At 39.7% G+C, this 16,698-nt stretch overlaps 1 protein-coding gene across 1 annotated transcript; it reads left to right on the top strand.

Annotated features, from left to right (window-relative positions):
• Window positions 1-364: 364 nt before the first annotated feature.
• LOC311054012 (hemicentin-1-like) lies at window positions 365-16,202 on the top strand. Its single transcript, XM_084069868.1, has 14 exons — window positions 365-538; window positions 2,006-2,356; window positions 2,871-3,179; window positions 3,771-3,864; window positions 5,104-5,258; window positions 5,651-5,756; window positions 6,464-6,467; window positions 10,370-10,727; window positions 11,836-12,144; window positions 12,742-12,835; window positions 13,233-13,387; window positions 14,823-14,934; window positions 15,031-15,140; window positions 15,278-16,202. Exons 1-14 carry the CDS (start codon window positions 418-420, stop codon window positions 15,373-15,375), a joined length of 2,376 nt encoding a protein of 791 aa, XP_083925994.1. The 5' UTR covers window positions 365-417; the 3' UTR covers window positions 15,376-16,202.
• The last annotated feature ends 496 nt before the right edge of the window (window positions 16,203-16,698 follow it).

Here is a 16,698-nt window from a genome sequence, read left to right as displayed (position 1 = left end):
ATATCCACGTCTAGCGATTAAATGTTAAAACGGCTTGCCATATATGCGTGTGCACTTCAAAGCAGGTAAGGTTATAACGTATTATCTGTTGTATGTCTTAATGTCCATATAAAATAAGAAGGAAAAAAAAAACTGAAATCAAGATACGTCCCATGTATGGACATATCAGGACATCCCCTATGCCTATGTCATTGGAATGTTTCTCTGGTGAATCGGAGAGGAAGTGCATTCAGTAAGCGTTAATCAGAGGAAATACCTACTTCCCTTTGCTTTTGGCAAACTGCTAATAAAGTATTCAATCAATCAAAGAACGGCGCAAAAAAGCGCACGGGACACGTGGTGGTGGTATCCTCTGAGCTTGCTGATACCTAACCAGCTGCTCCACGTTAGTTAATCTGTTTATTTATTTATGTATTTATGTATTTATATAATTGCTGCTTTTCTAGACCAATGGCAACACAGGCATCTCCAAACTTGTTTAGGATTCTCTTCTCCATGGTGACGATTATTACCGTTTTTTCCGTGAATCCAGTCCGCGGTAAGTTGTATGTGTGTATTGTGTTTAAGTTGTGTGTATATGTCCTATACAAGTCAGGTGGGCACTACGAGGGACATCTGGGCACCATATTTTGGGGACGACTGGGGCACTATGGGACATGTTGGCACCTGGACAACCTGTCACTAGGGACATGTGGGCACCTTGATGTAAAATTGGATATTTTGTCCAAATGTTAAAAAAAAGATTAAGTAGCCTAATGTAAAGTATACATAATGTGAACATGCACGTTACATCATTATCAGACTTAATTTTATCCTGGAAGTAAGGAAAAGATGGCAGTAATAGTACAAAATAAAAGAAAACATATTACTCAATGTTTTCCCCCGTGTTGCTACTGAGGTATCCTATTGAGGTATCTTAAGAGCACAAAGTACATTTCTGAACATGACAAAGAGTATTGCAAGACTGTCAATCTTTGACAGTCTGACAACCAAATATTGCGCTATTTCCGAGTCAGAAACGATAAATGGCGCTGTTTAGATACCTCAATAAAATTACGTAGTATGCACATCGAAAAACGAGTGATTAGGAAACAACTGGTGGTATGTCTTCTTTTATATTCCTGAACCGATTAACTGACAAAGGACGCAATCGTTCTGAAATAGTGCTTGTTAACCTACTGGTCCAGCCCGCTCTCATTGACTCCAATGTATTTCACCGAACTTCCGGATCATGTTTTCCCCACTATGTATGTCAATGGTGCTTGACTGGCCCATGGACTGACCGTACCTTCTTCTATCAACCTTGTTTTTAATCAGGAAAAAGGATGCCAGTGGCTCAGTGGTAGGGTGGCCGGTAGAGCTGCCCCAGTTCAATCCCGGGCTCCCTCAGAGTTAGTGTTGAAGTGTCCTTGAGCAACCCTAAATTGCTCCCGATGAGCAGGCTGGTGCCTTGCATGGTTTTCTCCGCCGTGTGAATGTAAGGCACAATCTATGTAAAGCGCTATGTAAAGCGCTATGTAAACCATTTACCATTTACTTTCCTTGGTGTTTCATCTTGATTGCTCTTAAACCCTAACATTTAACTTCACTTAAACTATGCCTAAACCTTAAGTTTACCTTGTCTGAGACAAGTGAAAAGAGTGTTTTCTGGCAGAGCGTAAGTTTTGAAAAAAAGGAAACCTCAAAAATACTGGCATGTTTCCATTGTAATGATATAGCCAGTGGACATGGGATCGGATAATAAGAGTCTCAATTATCCAATCACTTCTGTTTGGTGATGTTTAAAAAGGGATCTATATCACCTGGGGTTTTATGTCCCTATGTGACTAAAACGCTGATTATGAAATGCTGATTAATAAAGCAGAGTGTGTGCGGGAATAAGTCTTAGTGTGTGAATGTTTTTATATAATAAGATTTACAATCTCACAGGAATTATCAAAAATCTGAGGGAAGAAAATCCATAATAATATAAATAACAACATTACATATCCTTTGTCTTTTCCAGGTATTAAGGTGATTGGAGGAAAACAAACGGCAGTACAAGGACAGGGTGTCTCCCTTCCCTGCACACTGATTGAGAAACCTGCAACTGATGAAATCTCTCAGATTTTCTGGAAGAAGAAAACCAGACAAAAAAAACATAATGACCCGGACTTCTTCACCATTTCACCTGAGTATGGGCCGGAGCTTGTTGGTCATCGTGACATTAGATTCAAGTTCATCGGGAGCTTACAAGAAAACAATGGATCTATCTATTTCTCTAATGTCACGCTGTTGGATGAAGGAGTCTACACGTGCATCTTCACACTCTTCCCAAGTGGATCTTACAGGACAGAGATACCTTTGACAGTTTTTGGTATATAGCTTTGTTTTTTTCTTTTTAATACAAAATTGTTAAAATGGAACACATTGAAGTTCTCCATTCTAGGAAGATAATTCATGGCTATGTTAGAGTTTAGTTAGCAACATTTGGTTAAAATTGTGGGTTGCTGACAAGACAGCCATGCAAGTAGTTGTGAGCTTGTAGATTGGCTATTTCCGCAATTTTGCCTCTTATATTATTTGACAATTTGGCCAATGTTTGACCAGTGTTATAGTATAGTTTGTTGATTACTTTTGATGCAGTATTTTTTCTTTTCTTTTTTTGAGGTATTAAAATGTGCCAAATTTTGGGTCGATGCTGAGCTCATGATTTTTTGCTATATTCTTTGTAAGAACGGGCCCCTTTCGCAAATTTGGAAGGCAATCATAGCCAAATGAAATGGAATAAGAAAAGCCGAAGGATACATGTTCAACACATGACTCCAGAGATAATGTGTACCGATGTTTGTGAAGTAAAAAAAAAAAAAATGTTTGTGCAACTCTCTTAGTCCCTCCAGTTACCAGCCTGCAAGGTGAAGTTCCTGTTCCTGTTGTGGGTGAGGATTTAGTGACATTTGCAAGCTGCATGGCTGCTGGTGCCAAACCTCCTGCAGAGGTGACCTGGGACACTGGGTCTTCTCATGGATCACTGAGGGTAGTGACCAACTCCACTCAACATTCCAACGGCACCACCACCACAGTTAGCCATCTGGTCGGCGTACCAACCAGAGATATCAACCACCTCCTCTTCCAGTGTGTGGTCAAGCAACAAGCCCTGGCAACAGAAGACACCCTGCCCTTCACCATTCAGGTCCACTGTGGGTATACCTTTACTCTTGAGTTGAGTCTTAGCTCTATAGACTAATTATTTGTTTACCAACATTGAGACTTTGGGACGCACAGGTGATTGTTTCATGCAATCAATTCCCAACATATTGTTTCGGGGTGCGCTGGTTTCAGTTCATTCAACCTCCTCTTGTGTGTTGGCTAGTGAGGCGCGTCCTAGCGAGACATGACAGAATGGGTTTCATTTGGTGCCGGCCTGCACGCACATACTGGTTCTTATCAGTGTGACGTCGTCTGTTAAGGGGTCTATAGGTTAAGGTTATACACTGTCATATTTGTCACAACATGTAGTCACAAGTAAAGTAACACAGACACACACATTGTATTACTGCCCCTCAGAAAGATAATCCTTTTCCGCTGTCATGTATTGTGGAATCCTTAGTTTGACCAAACCACACCTCTAGCTGAACAAAGTGTATGTTGTCTTAACATCTAGTGCATGTTTTCCATGAGACATCACAGACAGGTAATTGTCTTATACAGCACTGAGCCAGTAGGTTCATAGCTTTGGGTAGATTCCATCACATGAGACCTATATGCCACCTTATCTGTTGTTTTTGCAGATGCACCTCTGTCAGTGAACATCCATCAAACATCCAAAGATGTGTTTGAATGTCTGTCTGATTCAACTCCGAAAACTACATACATCTGGAGCAGGTAGTTTCAACTTATGAGTTTAAATGAATGTGCGTGCAACATGTTGAACCTGTATGCTCACACAGCACTCAAAAGTTGAAATAGCCATTCTGTTTTACATCATGATTTCTTATGTAGTTCAATTTAGTTTATTTCCACAAATATGAATCTAACCAAACCATGACAAGTGTCATTTGTCCAAAAGACTAAATTTGAACGCTGGAAATATATTTTTCACAATATCGTAAACAGGCCACTCAAAACAGGTATTTGCAAAACATATTTGTTTTGCGAAACATTTTCTCAAACATTCTAACTGTTTCCGCCAGGTCGAAAGGCATGGCGAGAGAGTATGTTTTACCCTCCGTCCGTCCGTGTGTGTGTGTGTCCGTGTGTCCTGTCCGTGTGTTACCAGCTAATCTCTGGCACCGTTGGCCGGTCGCTGCGAAACTGTGCACACACACTCCCTGGATGCCAATTCTTGTCTTTCGGGCCTGTTATAGCGCCACCTGGAGGCCGATTTGTGCAAAACCCATTTTTAGCGGCGCTAGCCGCTCTATACCTGACTTTGTCCGTGCGTCAACGTTCTGATTGGTCAGGTGCGTGAACAAAGTGATTGGTCAAGCTTCACGTGACACATGGCTATAAACACATTATAAACACATATCGATGACAAAATGTATCAAAGGCGCCGCTACCTTCACACAGGGTGTGATTTTTTTAAATTACTCCTACAGATTTTATCCAAACGTCATGCAAATCGGTACACAGTATCTCTATAGTCATGTGATCAACACGGATCTGTCCGATTTGGCGATTTCCCATATTCCATCCTCATTGGCTAAGGTTCGCTTCCAAAATTTGCAGGATTGGTCCGTTTTGAACAAAATGCCTCAAATCATGAACGCAGCTTGCGATTTCCGGGAAATTTCACAAACACATTCCCACTAGGCCAAGGAAGAAATGCCACCCTTTTTCACATTGGCCTGTTATAGCGCCACCAGCAGGTCTAATTTAGCAAAACACATTTTTGGAACAAAATGCCTCAAATCATGAATGCAATGTCCGATTGCCGTGAACGACCTAAGAATAAATGGCACCCTTTTCACATTGGCTTATTATAGCGCCACCAGGAGGCCACAATAACGTACCTGACCTGGCGGAGACCTGTGCTCCGAGGAGCACTTTTTCTAGTTCAAAATGTGACAGTTTTCTGTGTGGGATTCACTCATCCTGAGCATTGCTGTGTGCCTGTTCTAGAATGAACCAGTCATGGCCCAGGTCTGGGATCAGTGCAGAGGGAGGCAGCCTGCAGTTCATCAGTCTCACCTCTGAAATGGGAGGTCTCTACGTCTGTGAGGCTTCTAACCCTTATGGACGAAAACATGCCTCTCTCTATGTGTACCATGCCACAGGTGAGAAATATGCATGAATTATGTCCATCAACATGACACATTTCACTGGAAAACACACCAAATGGAATGTTAACCCATTTAGACCGGGAAAGAATGTGTCATTTTTAGATTTATTTGGCTATTCAAGAATAGCAGATATACAAGCTCATGCTATGAGCTTGCATATCTGCTATTTTTGAAAAATCTTGACATTTTGTGCAAATCTTTGAATAAATATGTTTTAAACATTTGTAAAATATTTTGTTCCAGGGACTCCTAAAAGCAAATATTTTAGTTACAAATGTTTGCTTAAAGATTTGCACACATTTTCATGATTTTCTTTTCAAAAATAGCAGATCTATGCGTCCCCGGATTGTCAAGGAGTCTTTTTCCTCTGTCTTCTGTTCCTTTAGGAGGCTGCACTACCGCATGTTGGACTTTATTAGCATTTTGCATCATTGCTGTTGCTGTTGGTCTTGCCTTGTGGTACTGCAAGCGTAACCACAGTGCTTCACCCTGGTAACTATAATTATGTGTAAGTGTGTACTGGTACACTTTCAAGTGGATTTCCCCCATATTTTCTCAGACATGAAGAGATGACCTCTGTGATGATCTGTGTTCATGCACAGAAAAAAGCTGCATCCTTACTCCTAATTATTGTTTGGCTGAATTTTTACTGTCTGACTTTTTTTTTTTAAATATATAAATGTTTATCCCACGATTTTGTAACCCCTATTTTTTTCACCCAGTGCCAATGCCTAAGCGTGTAATCCTGGGCACTACCTTCCCTCTGCCAACCTAGGGAGGCCAGGGCCGAGCTCATGCCTCCTTCAATGCATGAGAGCCAACTGACCTTCTTATCACCTGACAGGGGAGAGTTTCCCTGGTTGGACGTAGCGCGTGGAAGGAACGCGTTATTCCAACCAGTTCCCTTCCCCTCCATCAGGCGCCACGGCTGGCCAGGGGGAGGCAGTATTAGTGACCAGGATTACTGCATGTTTTTTGTGAGGGTACCTACCCTAGGAGACACGGGGAGAACATGCAAACTCCACACAGAAAGGCCCTTTCGCCAACCCCACCTAGGGTGTGAGCACTGATGACGCGGAGGAGAGAACACGCCCCCAGCGCCCACAGCGTCCCCTGCGACCTTCTAGCTGTGAGGCGACAGCGCTACCGACTGCGCCACCGTGCCCCCACTGTCTGACTTTGAATGTATCTCTATCCAGTGGTGTAAAGTAACTAAGTACATGTACTCAAGTACTGTACTTAAGTACAATTTTGAGGTATTTTTACTTCACTGGAGTATTTCCAATTTCCAGTACTTTTACTTCTACTCCACTACATCTCAGAGGCAAATATTATACTTTTGAAAAAACTTTAGTAACTAGTTACTTTTGATTATCATTACAAAACATACATTAACGACTTCGGCATATACCTTTTGGCCATTTGAAAATAGCCGATCTAGAAGCTCATAATGCGTCACGATGCGACGCATTGTGAGCTTGTAGATCTGCCAATTTCAAAAGATTTTTACACATTTTATATATTTGAGAACTTGTGAATGGGACATTCTGCACAATGCACAACTACTTTTGGTACTTTAAGTACATTTTGATACCAATACTTTTGTACTTTTACTCAAGTCATTTTTTTATTCTGGACTTTTACTTTACTTTTACTGTATCTCTACATTGCAGTATTGATACTTTTACTTAAGTAAAACATTTGAATACTTTTTCCACCACTGTCTCTATCAGAATGAATGACACTCCCCAACCTGAGAGTATAGTGAAAGGACAGAGGATGGAATTAAGTTGTCCAACATTTTAAATATTTAGGTGTCATCGTTGATAGTAACGAAGAAGCAAAAATAATAATCTACCTAATGTCCACAGAAATTGGATGGCTAGAAAATTTGTACCATGGACATCTTTGATATAATGCCAGGTCTGAGATTGAACTTGGGACAGTGTGGCAGTGTCTGGAATTGAATGGACGACGGTTGAATGGTTAATTGTGTCCATTGTCCAAATTGGGTTTTGATTAATTGATTTAGGAAATCAACAACAGTAAAGTGATTGGAAATCAACAGCAGTAAAGTGATTGGAAATCAACAGCAGTAAAGTGTTTGGATAAAACCTATCACAGAGAAAACGGGTACTTGTTGGCACCAGAATGAGTTAATTCAGATAGACTAGCTTTCTGAAGTATTTTGACCGCTTTCATGATCCAGATGCACCATGTTCACAGCACCATCTGGTGGACAAATTTGCAGCCTATATAATGTTGCAATCGTTTTCTATAACTGAACTGGTTAACATAATGTATCAAATAGGCCAATGGTGGAACCTGGAAAGTAATCAAGTAAATTTACTCAAGTACTGTACTTAAGTACAATGTTGAGGTACATTTACTTTTGATACTTTATACTGCAACTCAATACATCTCAGTATATAATATACCTTTTACTCCACAACAATTATTTGAAAACTTAAGTTACAAGTTACTGTGCCGATTAAGATTATTCCAAACACAGCACCCATTTAAGCTCTGTTTTACACTTGGGCTATTCGAAAATAGCTGATCTACAAGCTCACCACATGTCGCATTGGGCTTGGTGTTGGCGAGCGTGAGCCTGTAGATCAGCTATTTTCCAAAACAAATTAATACTTTTGCTTTGGTAATTGGTAGCCTACTGTAAGTACATTTTTGATATACACCCTTTGTACTTAACTAAAGATATATGTTGAATAGAAATACAAGGCTTTTGTATTTTTATATTGTGGAATTGCTACTTTTATTTAAGTAAAAAAATAAAATGAGTATTTATTCATTCACTGAAATAGGCTAATTTGTGTGCATTTATATCAGTATATGCATATAAGAAAGGATAACACTAAAAGTCCTGGGGACTTAAGCTTGTTTCCATTGTAGTTCTATGTATTCAATTCATCAACATAGCATAGCGTGTTAACTGTTAACACAATACCTATAAGTCACATATAAGTCATCAACAAATACAAACAAGTACTGTAAATGTACAAAGGGGAAAGAGAAACGGGAAAACTGCTGTGAAAGTAGGCTACACCACCTTCTGATGGGAATTGAAATCTACCTGGACTTCAGATAAAAAAGAAATTCAGGCCAGTTTGGTGATTCACATCCTTTGATGATGGTTTCCGGGCATTCCACATTTTTGTGTCCCCATGTTTGTCTTGCGAAGTTGAACTGTGGGCTGCGGCTGGTCTGGTTTAGCAGCCTATATTTGGCAGTTGACAGTTGCCATCGTTGAGACACTGATGATTCAGAGAAAACTCATGGTCACAGTTAGCCCCATTTAGAACCCCTCCCTCCGCTATGTAGCTCCGAGATGAGGTCCTATATTTCCCTCTGCCGTTTGAGCAGGACATTGTCGCACATTTTCCACTTTACACGTTTCTTATCCAAAAAGTAAAGGTTTTCTGCAACGCTCACAGATATTTTAAGTTTTAACTGGCAATAAAATCTATCCAACGAGTTGAAAAAAAGTATTTAATTCGCCTCTGTCCTCAGCCGGTTCCATAATATTTTGCATTAGAAGATGCAATTCAACATTTGACCAACATTTGAATCAGTAATGTTATCTCTACGGGCGCAACTCTTGCGCAATGTCTTAAAACATGTAACCGGCTGAGGACAGGAGCGAGTTAAATACTTTTTTTCAACTCGTTGGATAGCTTTTATTGCCAGTTAAAACTTAAAATATCTGTGAGCATTGCAGAAATCCTTTACTTTTTGGATACGATGTGCAGAAAGGGGTAAGAAACATGTAAAGTGGATAATGTGCGACAATGTCCTGCTCAAACGGCAGAGGGAAACGAGGAACCTCATCTCGGAGCTATACAGCTGAGGGAGAGGTTCCGTCGGAGCTAGGTCACAGTTGATTTCAGAACACTCAGTCAAGTCGCTTTTCGAGGCTCATGGCATCTCCAAACTTGTTTAAGATGTTCTTCACAGCGATTATTGCCGTGAATCCACTCAGCGGTAAGTTGATTCGTTTACCTTATCACCATGGAGATAAAGGCAGAGAGAGAGAGAGAGAGAGAGAGAGAGAGAGAGAGTCAGTCTAGAATCTACCGGTATACTTACATTTAATCAAGTGTGAAGTAAAACAATGTTGAACATTTATAGGCCATTCGTTGCTTAATTATGCACATTTCTCAACACAAAAAAAATAGCAACGTTTAAATTCATACACTGGGCCTACCGATTACATCTCAATGATAAAAGTTCATGGAAAACTTTATTTATGAGCCCAAGAAAATTCCAGTAGTCCCCCTCTAATTGATGGTAATGATGATGCAACACTTTCTCACACCCTTTCTCACAACCAAATAGGCTACTCTAAAGTTTATGTTGGAATGGCAAAAAGAGATTTTATGGCCTAACTTTGCTTAGCCATTCCCAACAACAACCCAGATAACCCTATAATTGTACTGGACCCGAATTATACTTTAGTACCCGGACCCATTTCCACCAACCATCCAATCACAGCATTTATTTTCTGTGGGACTCAGAGAGTGGTCCTGTCTAGACATGCAGGTGATCTAAAAGAACTACTAAACGAGAAGCTTATTGGATAACAGAGATTCAAACATTTGGGACCTCCTTTGGTGGTAGATGAGCTAGATTTGTTTTTGTGAAATGTATTTTATATTCTCATTGTTGTTGACTGGCTTGACAATACCAGGTTTCTAATATGCCATTGTTTTATACCTGTGAATATAAGTTAGCCTATGTATTGCTATTTTCATTGTTGGATGATGGTGGTGGTAATGATGAAGAAGATGGATATCATGCTTTCCCCCCTGTGTAGGGGAGGTGCCATGGTGTTGATTCATCAGCCAATCTAGATGGAATTGGTTTATCCAATCGCCTCTGTTTGGTGATGTTTAAAATGTCACCTGTGTTTTAATCCTGATGAATGTCCCTATGTGACTGAAATGTTGATTAATAAAGCAGAGAAAAGTGTGTGCGTGAATATGCATTTTTGTGTTGATGTGATCTAAAATGTACCATTCCACAGGAATTTGCGAAAAGCTGAGGGAAGAAGATCCATAATAATATAAATGATAACATATTATACTTAGTGTTTTCCAGGTATCAAGGTGATTGGAGGAAAACAAACAGCAGTACAAGGACAGGGTGTCTCCTTTCAGTGCACACTGATTGAGAAACCTGCAACTGATGAAATCTCTCAGATTTTCTGGAAGAAGAAAACCAGACAAAACCTGGAAGTCCAAGACTTCTTTACAATTTCACCTGAGTATGGACCGGAGCTTATCGATGATCCTGACCGTAGATTCAACTTCATTGGAAACTTAAAAGAAAACAATGGATCTATCCATTGCTCTAATGTCATGCTGTTGGATGAAGGACTTTACACCTGCATCTTCACTCTCTTCCCAAGTGGATCCTACAGGACAGAGATACTTTTGACAGTTCTTGGTATATACCTTTTCCCCCCTTTTTAACTCATTCAGTGCCACTGGCCAAAATTCATTGTAAAAAAAAAAGTGCTTAGGAGCCGAGATACAGCCTTTTTCAGTAAGAAGTTAAACAAGAAGTGAATGGAGCAGAACATTTTCAAATCATCATATCTTGGGTTATGATGGTTATGAAAAAATACTCTCAAGACAGTGATATGTTATTATATCGTGGCTATGGGCGTGTACGGAACAACACCCTAGCCATTATATAATCATGATATACCACAGCCTCTTGTGTGTATATTCATATGATTGGTCCTCACTAATTCTGATTATAATATGGTACCGTTTTTGTCTTTTTTTGAGAGAGGAGGGTTGTGGACAGTTCAGAAAACTTACCAGTGACATGACATCATTGATTGACGGCAGGCGTTCTATCCCTGGAAAGTTAGCATGCTATGATAGAACCATTAATAAATAAAATACAATTTTGAAATCTTATAGTCCTGTCCATGTCACTGGGCAAGATTACGGTCTGCATGCATGGTAATTATGCAGAGTAGAGAGCTACAGTATAAGGAATGCTCCCCACTAAGCTACTATAAATATGTAATCATATAAAGACAGCCAAAGCATTGCAGCTTAATAAGGAATGGAATGCTATTGAACTATACTTAACAACAAGCATGCCATTTTCTCAGACACTGGAAAGTGTGACTTTTAGTCACACTGCATCCTCATGACTTGACTAACCCTCTTTCATAAGATAATTGACTTAATGTATTTAAAGGGAAAACAAGAAAGAAAAGATAGAAGAAGTATCAATTGTGGCAGCAGTATGTGAATTGTCTTTCGGCCCTGTGTTGTTTAGAGGCCCCTCAAAGTGTGATTCAAATTTGGTCGACGCTGAGGCCATGATTTTGTTAAAGGCAATCACAGCCAATTGTAATGGAATAAGAAAAGCAGAATGATACATTGATGTATCATTCTGATTCATGACTCCAGAGATAATGTGTACAGATTTTTGTGATTTCTGGACAACATCTGTAAGAGTTGTGGGACTTTATGAGTTCCACTGCAAAAATGGGTTTTGAAGAAAAAACAAATTGTTTGTGCAACTGTCTTAGTCCCTCCAGTTACCAGCCTGCAAGGGGAAGTTCCTGTTCCTGTTGTGGGTGAGGATCAGGTCACATTTGCAAGCTGCATGGCTGCTGGTGCCAAACCTCCTGCAGAGGTGACCTGGGACACTGGGTCTTCTCATGGATCACTGAGGGTAGTGACCAACTCCACTCAACATGCCAACGGCACCACCACCACAGTTAGCCATCTGGTCGGCGTACCAACCAGAGATATCAACCATCTCATCTTCCAGTGTGTGGTCAAGCAACAAGCCCTGGCAACAGAAGACACCCTGCCCTTCACCATTCAGGTCAACTGTGGGTATACCTTTACTACACCTGACCTACAATATTGCTTATACACTTTCATATTTATTACAACATGAAGTCACAATTAAAGTAACACAGTATTGTATTATTGCCCCTGTGAAGCATAATCGTTTTCTACTGTTGTGTATTGTGAAGTATTTTGTTTGTCCAAACCAGAGCTCTAGCTGAACAAAGTTTATGCTGTCTCAATCTGTAGTGTACGTTTTCCACAAGGCATTACATACAGGTACTAATTGTCTTCATAGCACACTGAGCCAGTAGGTTCACAGGTGTGGGTAGATTCCACTGCATGAGACCATGTGGGACAATCAGTTGTTTTTGAAGGATGCATTCCTGAGTGTCTAATATATAAACCATGACTTTAGAGAACTCTCTAACCTGGTGGTGCAGTAAATGATGACAATGTAAAGCAATCCTTCAAGCAGGACTCACAAGGCTTCAGGGTGGATGTTCAAAAGAAGAATACATCTTAAAGACAGTTTCAGCATTATCTATATCATATGGATGCCATTATCTCTAGTTCAACATCTTGTATCATTCATAACTGCCAACACTTCTATGTCCATTTCATCTTCTTTCTTGCAGATGCACCTCTGTCAGTGAACATCCATCAAACTTCCAAAGATGTGTTTGAATGTGTATCTGATTCCAATCCAAAAGCTACATACATCTGGAGCAGGTACTGCAATTTAAGTTTAAATGTAAATGTTATATCTCTGCATATTTGAACCTGTATGCTCACACACTCAAAATGTGAAATAGCCGTTCTGTTTGAAATCATGTTTTCTTGTTTAGTTTAGTTGAGTTTGTAGTTACGAACATAAATGTAACCTGTAACATGTCATCCTGACACACAATATTGAATGATGTTATTCAGACCATCAACATTAAATGTCGGTGGACCAAAAGACCCTGGGAATACAGTATATTTTCACAATATAGTACGGTCACTAAAAACAGGTTTTTCTCCAAAAATATTTGTTGTCCTTTTTCTCGACATGCTATTTGAAAATGTGACACTGTTTTATTTTCTGTGTGGGATTCACTCATCCTGTGTTGCTGTGTCTCTATTCTAGAATGAACCAGTCATGGCCCAGGTCTGGGATCAGTGCAGAGGGAGACAGGCTGCAGTTCATCAGCCTCACCTCTGACCTGGCAGGTCTCTATGTCTGTGAGGCGTCTAACCCTTATGGACGACAACATGCCTCTCTTTATGTGTACCATGCCACAGGTGAGAAATATGCATGTGCTCTGTCTTGACAGTAAGAGAGAGATGTTAAATCATAGGGGAACACAAGATTGGTTTAAGTAAATTAAATGTGAGAGCAACCGCGATTTTCTCCCCCCTGCCTATTATCATTTCTATATCTGTGAGAATAAAAAAGCACATGCTAGCAGAAAGAAAAAATAACTATATGTAGTAGTGTGAGAGTAGTGTTTGTTACATTTCATGAGGGCAGATGGTTTGGTTGTGATTGGGTAGTCAGGCAACGCCTCTGCTCTGGTTAGACTGGGATCACTTTAATTTGCAGGTTGTTGATATAGTCTTAGAGCAGATATGTAAAATTACCAGGTACAGTAGGTGGGCTCTAGGCTGGATCAGACTGGTTAATACGTGGTTAGCTGGAATCTACATACATACATACATACATACATACATACATACATACATACATACATACATACATACATACATACATACATACATAATTAGGGGAAGAGATTTTTATTATTAATATGACACATTTTTAGGTTGGTAGGTATAGTCTATTCATCCCAGAGGGGAAATTTACATCAGCTTACATTAAGAAATAACATGATGTCAATGGTGATTCTTAACAAAGAACATTACACATGAACAATGTTGTATAAAACAACACAAAACACAATAAGGCAAGTACAGTCAGTCCAGACCGCTGCAATGTCTTGGTTGCAAGTTGTGACTAGTTGCATTGGTGTGGACTGGCCTTAACTTTGATCAGAGGTGGGGTAGCAAACATTTAGGATCCCTTTAATCTTTTTAATTAAACGGTTAGCTCAAGCTGCAGGTTTCTGTGGATCTCTCTCTCTCTCTCTCTCTCTCTCTCTCTCTCTCTCTCTCTCTTTCTACCTTTCAATTTAGATGGCCACCAACAGAGTGTTCACAAAGTGCTCGCAGAACGTCTTTTGGTCTACCAGGCCCTAAGTGAAGGATACTGAAATTCCATGTAATATTATTATTATTTTGCAATTCAAGTGAACTATTCCTTTATTGTCATACGCAATAGTTATACTCATAATTCCTAATAACAAATTAACGTTACATGCACATTGTTTGAAGCAGAAGCACACTTCTATTCATCTCTGAAACTCTGACCAAATCTCTTTCAAGATAAGTGCCTCTATTTATATTTTGAATTGCACGCCACCAAACTGAATGGAACGAGGGAGGTAGCTGATCTGCTCCATGTACTGTATATTTTTAGTAGTGTAGCAGTTGCTTCCATATTGGTTCTATTGATCAGACGCCAGTGCAGGCTCATACGGCATTAACATGTCAGAAATGTAGCCTGCATGTGGCCTGTGATTTAAAAGTGAAATATACTGTAACATCATGTCATGTCCCATCATACCCTTTTGTGTCATGACAGTTTGGAGCATTTTTCGTCTGTCTTCTGTTCCTTTAGGAGGCTGCACTACTGCATGTTGGATTTTATTCATTGTTTGCATCATTGCTGTTACTGTTGCTGTTGGTCTTGCCTTTTGGAACTTCAAGCGTAAATACAGACCTTTGCCCAGGTAACTATCAGTATTTTTATTTGCGATATTCTGACAAATACTAATAAGATATCCATGAAGTATTTTTCTTATATAAGCTGATGATTCCTAAACCAGGAGTGAAAAGGCGGTATTTCAGAGGCCTCAATGTCAGTCCAAAATACCTCCTGGTGATCTACATGAAGAGAACCAGAGACAAGAAGGAGATCCAGAGACGCACTCATTGTGTAAGGAATAAGTTTGTTTTGTGTGCAAAAGAAAATATGCTTTGTAGATACTGTTTCATTTTCATATTGACTGCATTCATGAAAATCTTTTGAAACATTGATTGATTGATTGATTGATTTCTCTTAGAGATACCTAGACTGTCCAAAGAGAAGAAAGGAGGGACCGTGTTTGGACCACAGATGCACCAATGGCTTATTCAGCTGTACAATCCTGCCACAGTTGCTATGTGAGTAGTAGAGGAGGAACAGCTGTTGTTATCCCCACCCAAGCACTGTATACCATGTTTCAATGATCCTTATACAATGGGTACACCCTGTGGCATTGGGGTGTGGTGTGTTATTACTTGCCAGCAGAGAAAAGTTTGGGTAACTACAGCAGTTAACCACATACTAACGTACTACTACATACTACACACACTATGCTATTTTCGGACGCAGCTGGCTCCGTCTGAAATCGCGTACTATTTAGTATGCCAAATTCCTTTTTAGTATGTCCAAATTGAAACCCTACTGCTTTGTAGATAAATAGTACAACATAGTAGGCTGAAAATAGTATACTGTGTAATATGTTAGTATGTGGTTTCGGTGTCTCAGCAGAGAGCCACCCAGTCTGTGAGACAGGGTGGGTAGGCTACTTGTGATCAGAGTATGGTTTTATTATTGCACTGTCTATGTTGTATGACACTACGTCTAGAGGAATTACCAAAAACCTGACTAGCACAACTGTTATTGAATAGAAAGCAATACTTATTTGCCATTATGCTGTATGCTGTATTTTCAACCTATTGACATCAAATCTGGACTTACTGAAATGCTATGGACCCAGTTTAAAATAAATCTGTTTAGGAGGCACTAATTGCATTTTTCACTCCATTTCTTATTTGTAATGTGTTATATTCATCATAAGGTGGGTCATGATTCATTCATAGCATCATATGCTAGATATGGCTTTCTCCTGCTGTTGTCTAAGCAAAATGTTTTAGTCGGGTAAAGGACTTGGATTTTGAAATCAAGGAATTGGTACTGCTCTATGATATTGTCTCATCTTTCATACTGTGTCACAACATGGTCTCAGCTATGCAACGCAACCACTCCACATTCTTTATTACAACTACTGCAATACTGACTTCAATACTCAACAAGTTCAACAAGAGCCGCCCTCCACTAGAGGGGACTGTTGTGTCAAATTTCAAACTTCAAAGTTTAGCCAGATAGATTTTTCAGTCAAGACAGCTAAAATCTACCATTAAATAGGAAGAGGCTGAAACTCAAACAGACCAATTTCACTCGTTTATCCTGTATACTGTATGAGTTCGCTCTCCTGATTGGATTAAATTGGTATCCCAACCTGAATATGTATTTTCTGTTGACTAAAAGAGCTGGACAACACACTAAACAGTATGCTATTTTCAGCCTACTATATAGTATCCATCTACTAAACAGTAAGCTGCCACTTCCAAAATCAATCAACTTTCATTCAATCATTTCATTGCAAAGCAATCTTTTCATCTGACCAGTTCAGCTGCATAATTTCTGCACAGCTGCACATTTCCTGATA

This window comes from Gymnoscopelus microlampas (assembly GCF_963454915.1).
Source record: "Gymnoscopelus microlampas genome assembly, chromosome: 2".
Taxonomy (NCBI): Eukaryota; Metazoa; Chordata; class Actinopteri; order Myctophiformes; family Myctophidae; genus Gymnoscopelus; species Gymnoscopelus microlampas.
This window is presented reverse-complemented; position numbering and strand designations above follow the sequence as displayed.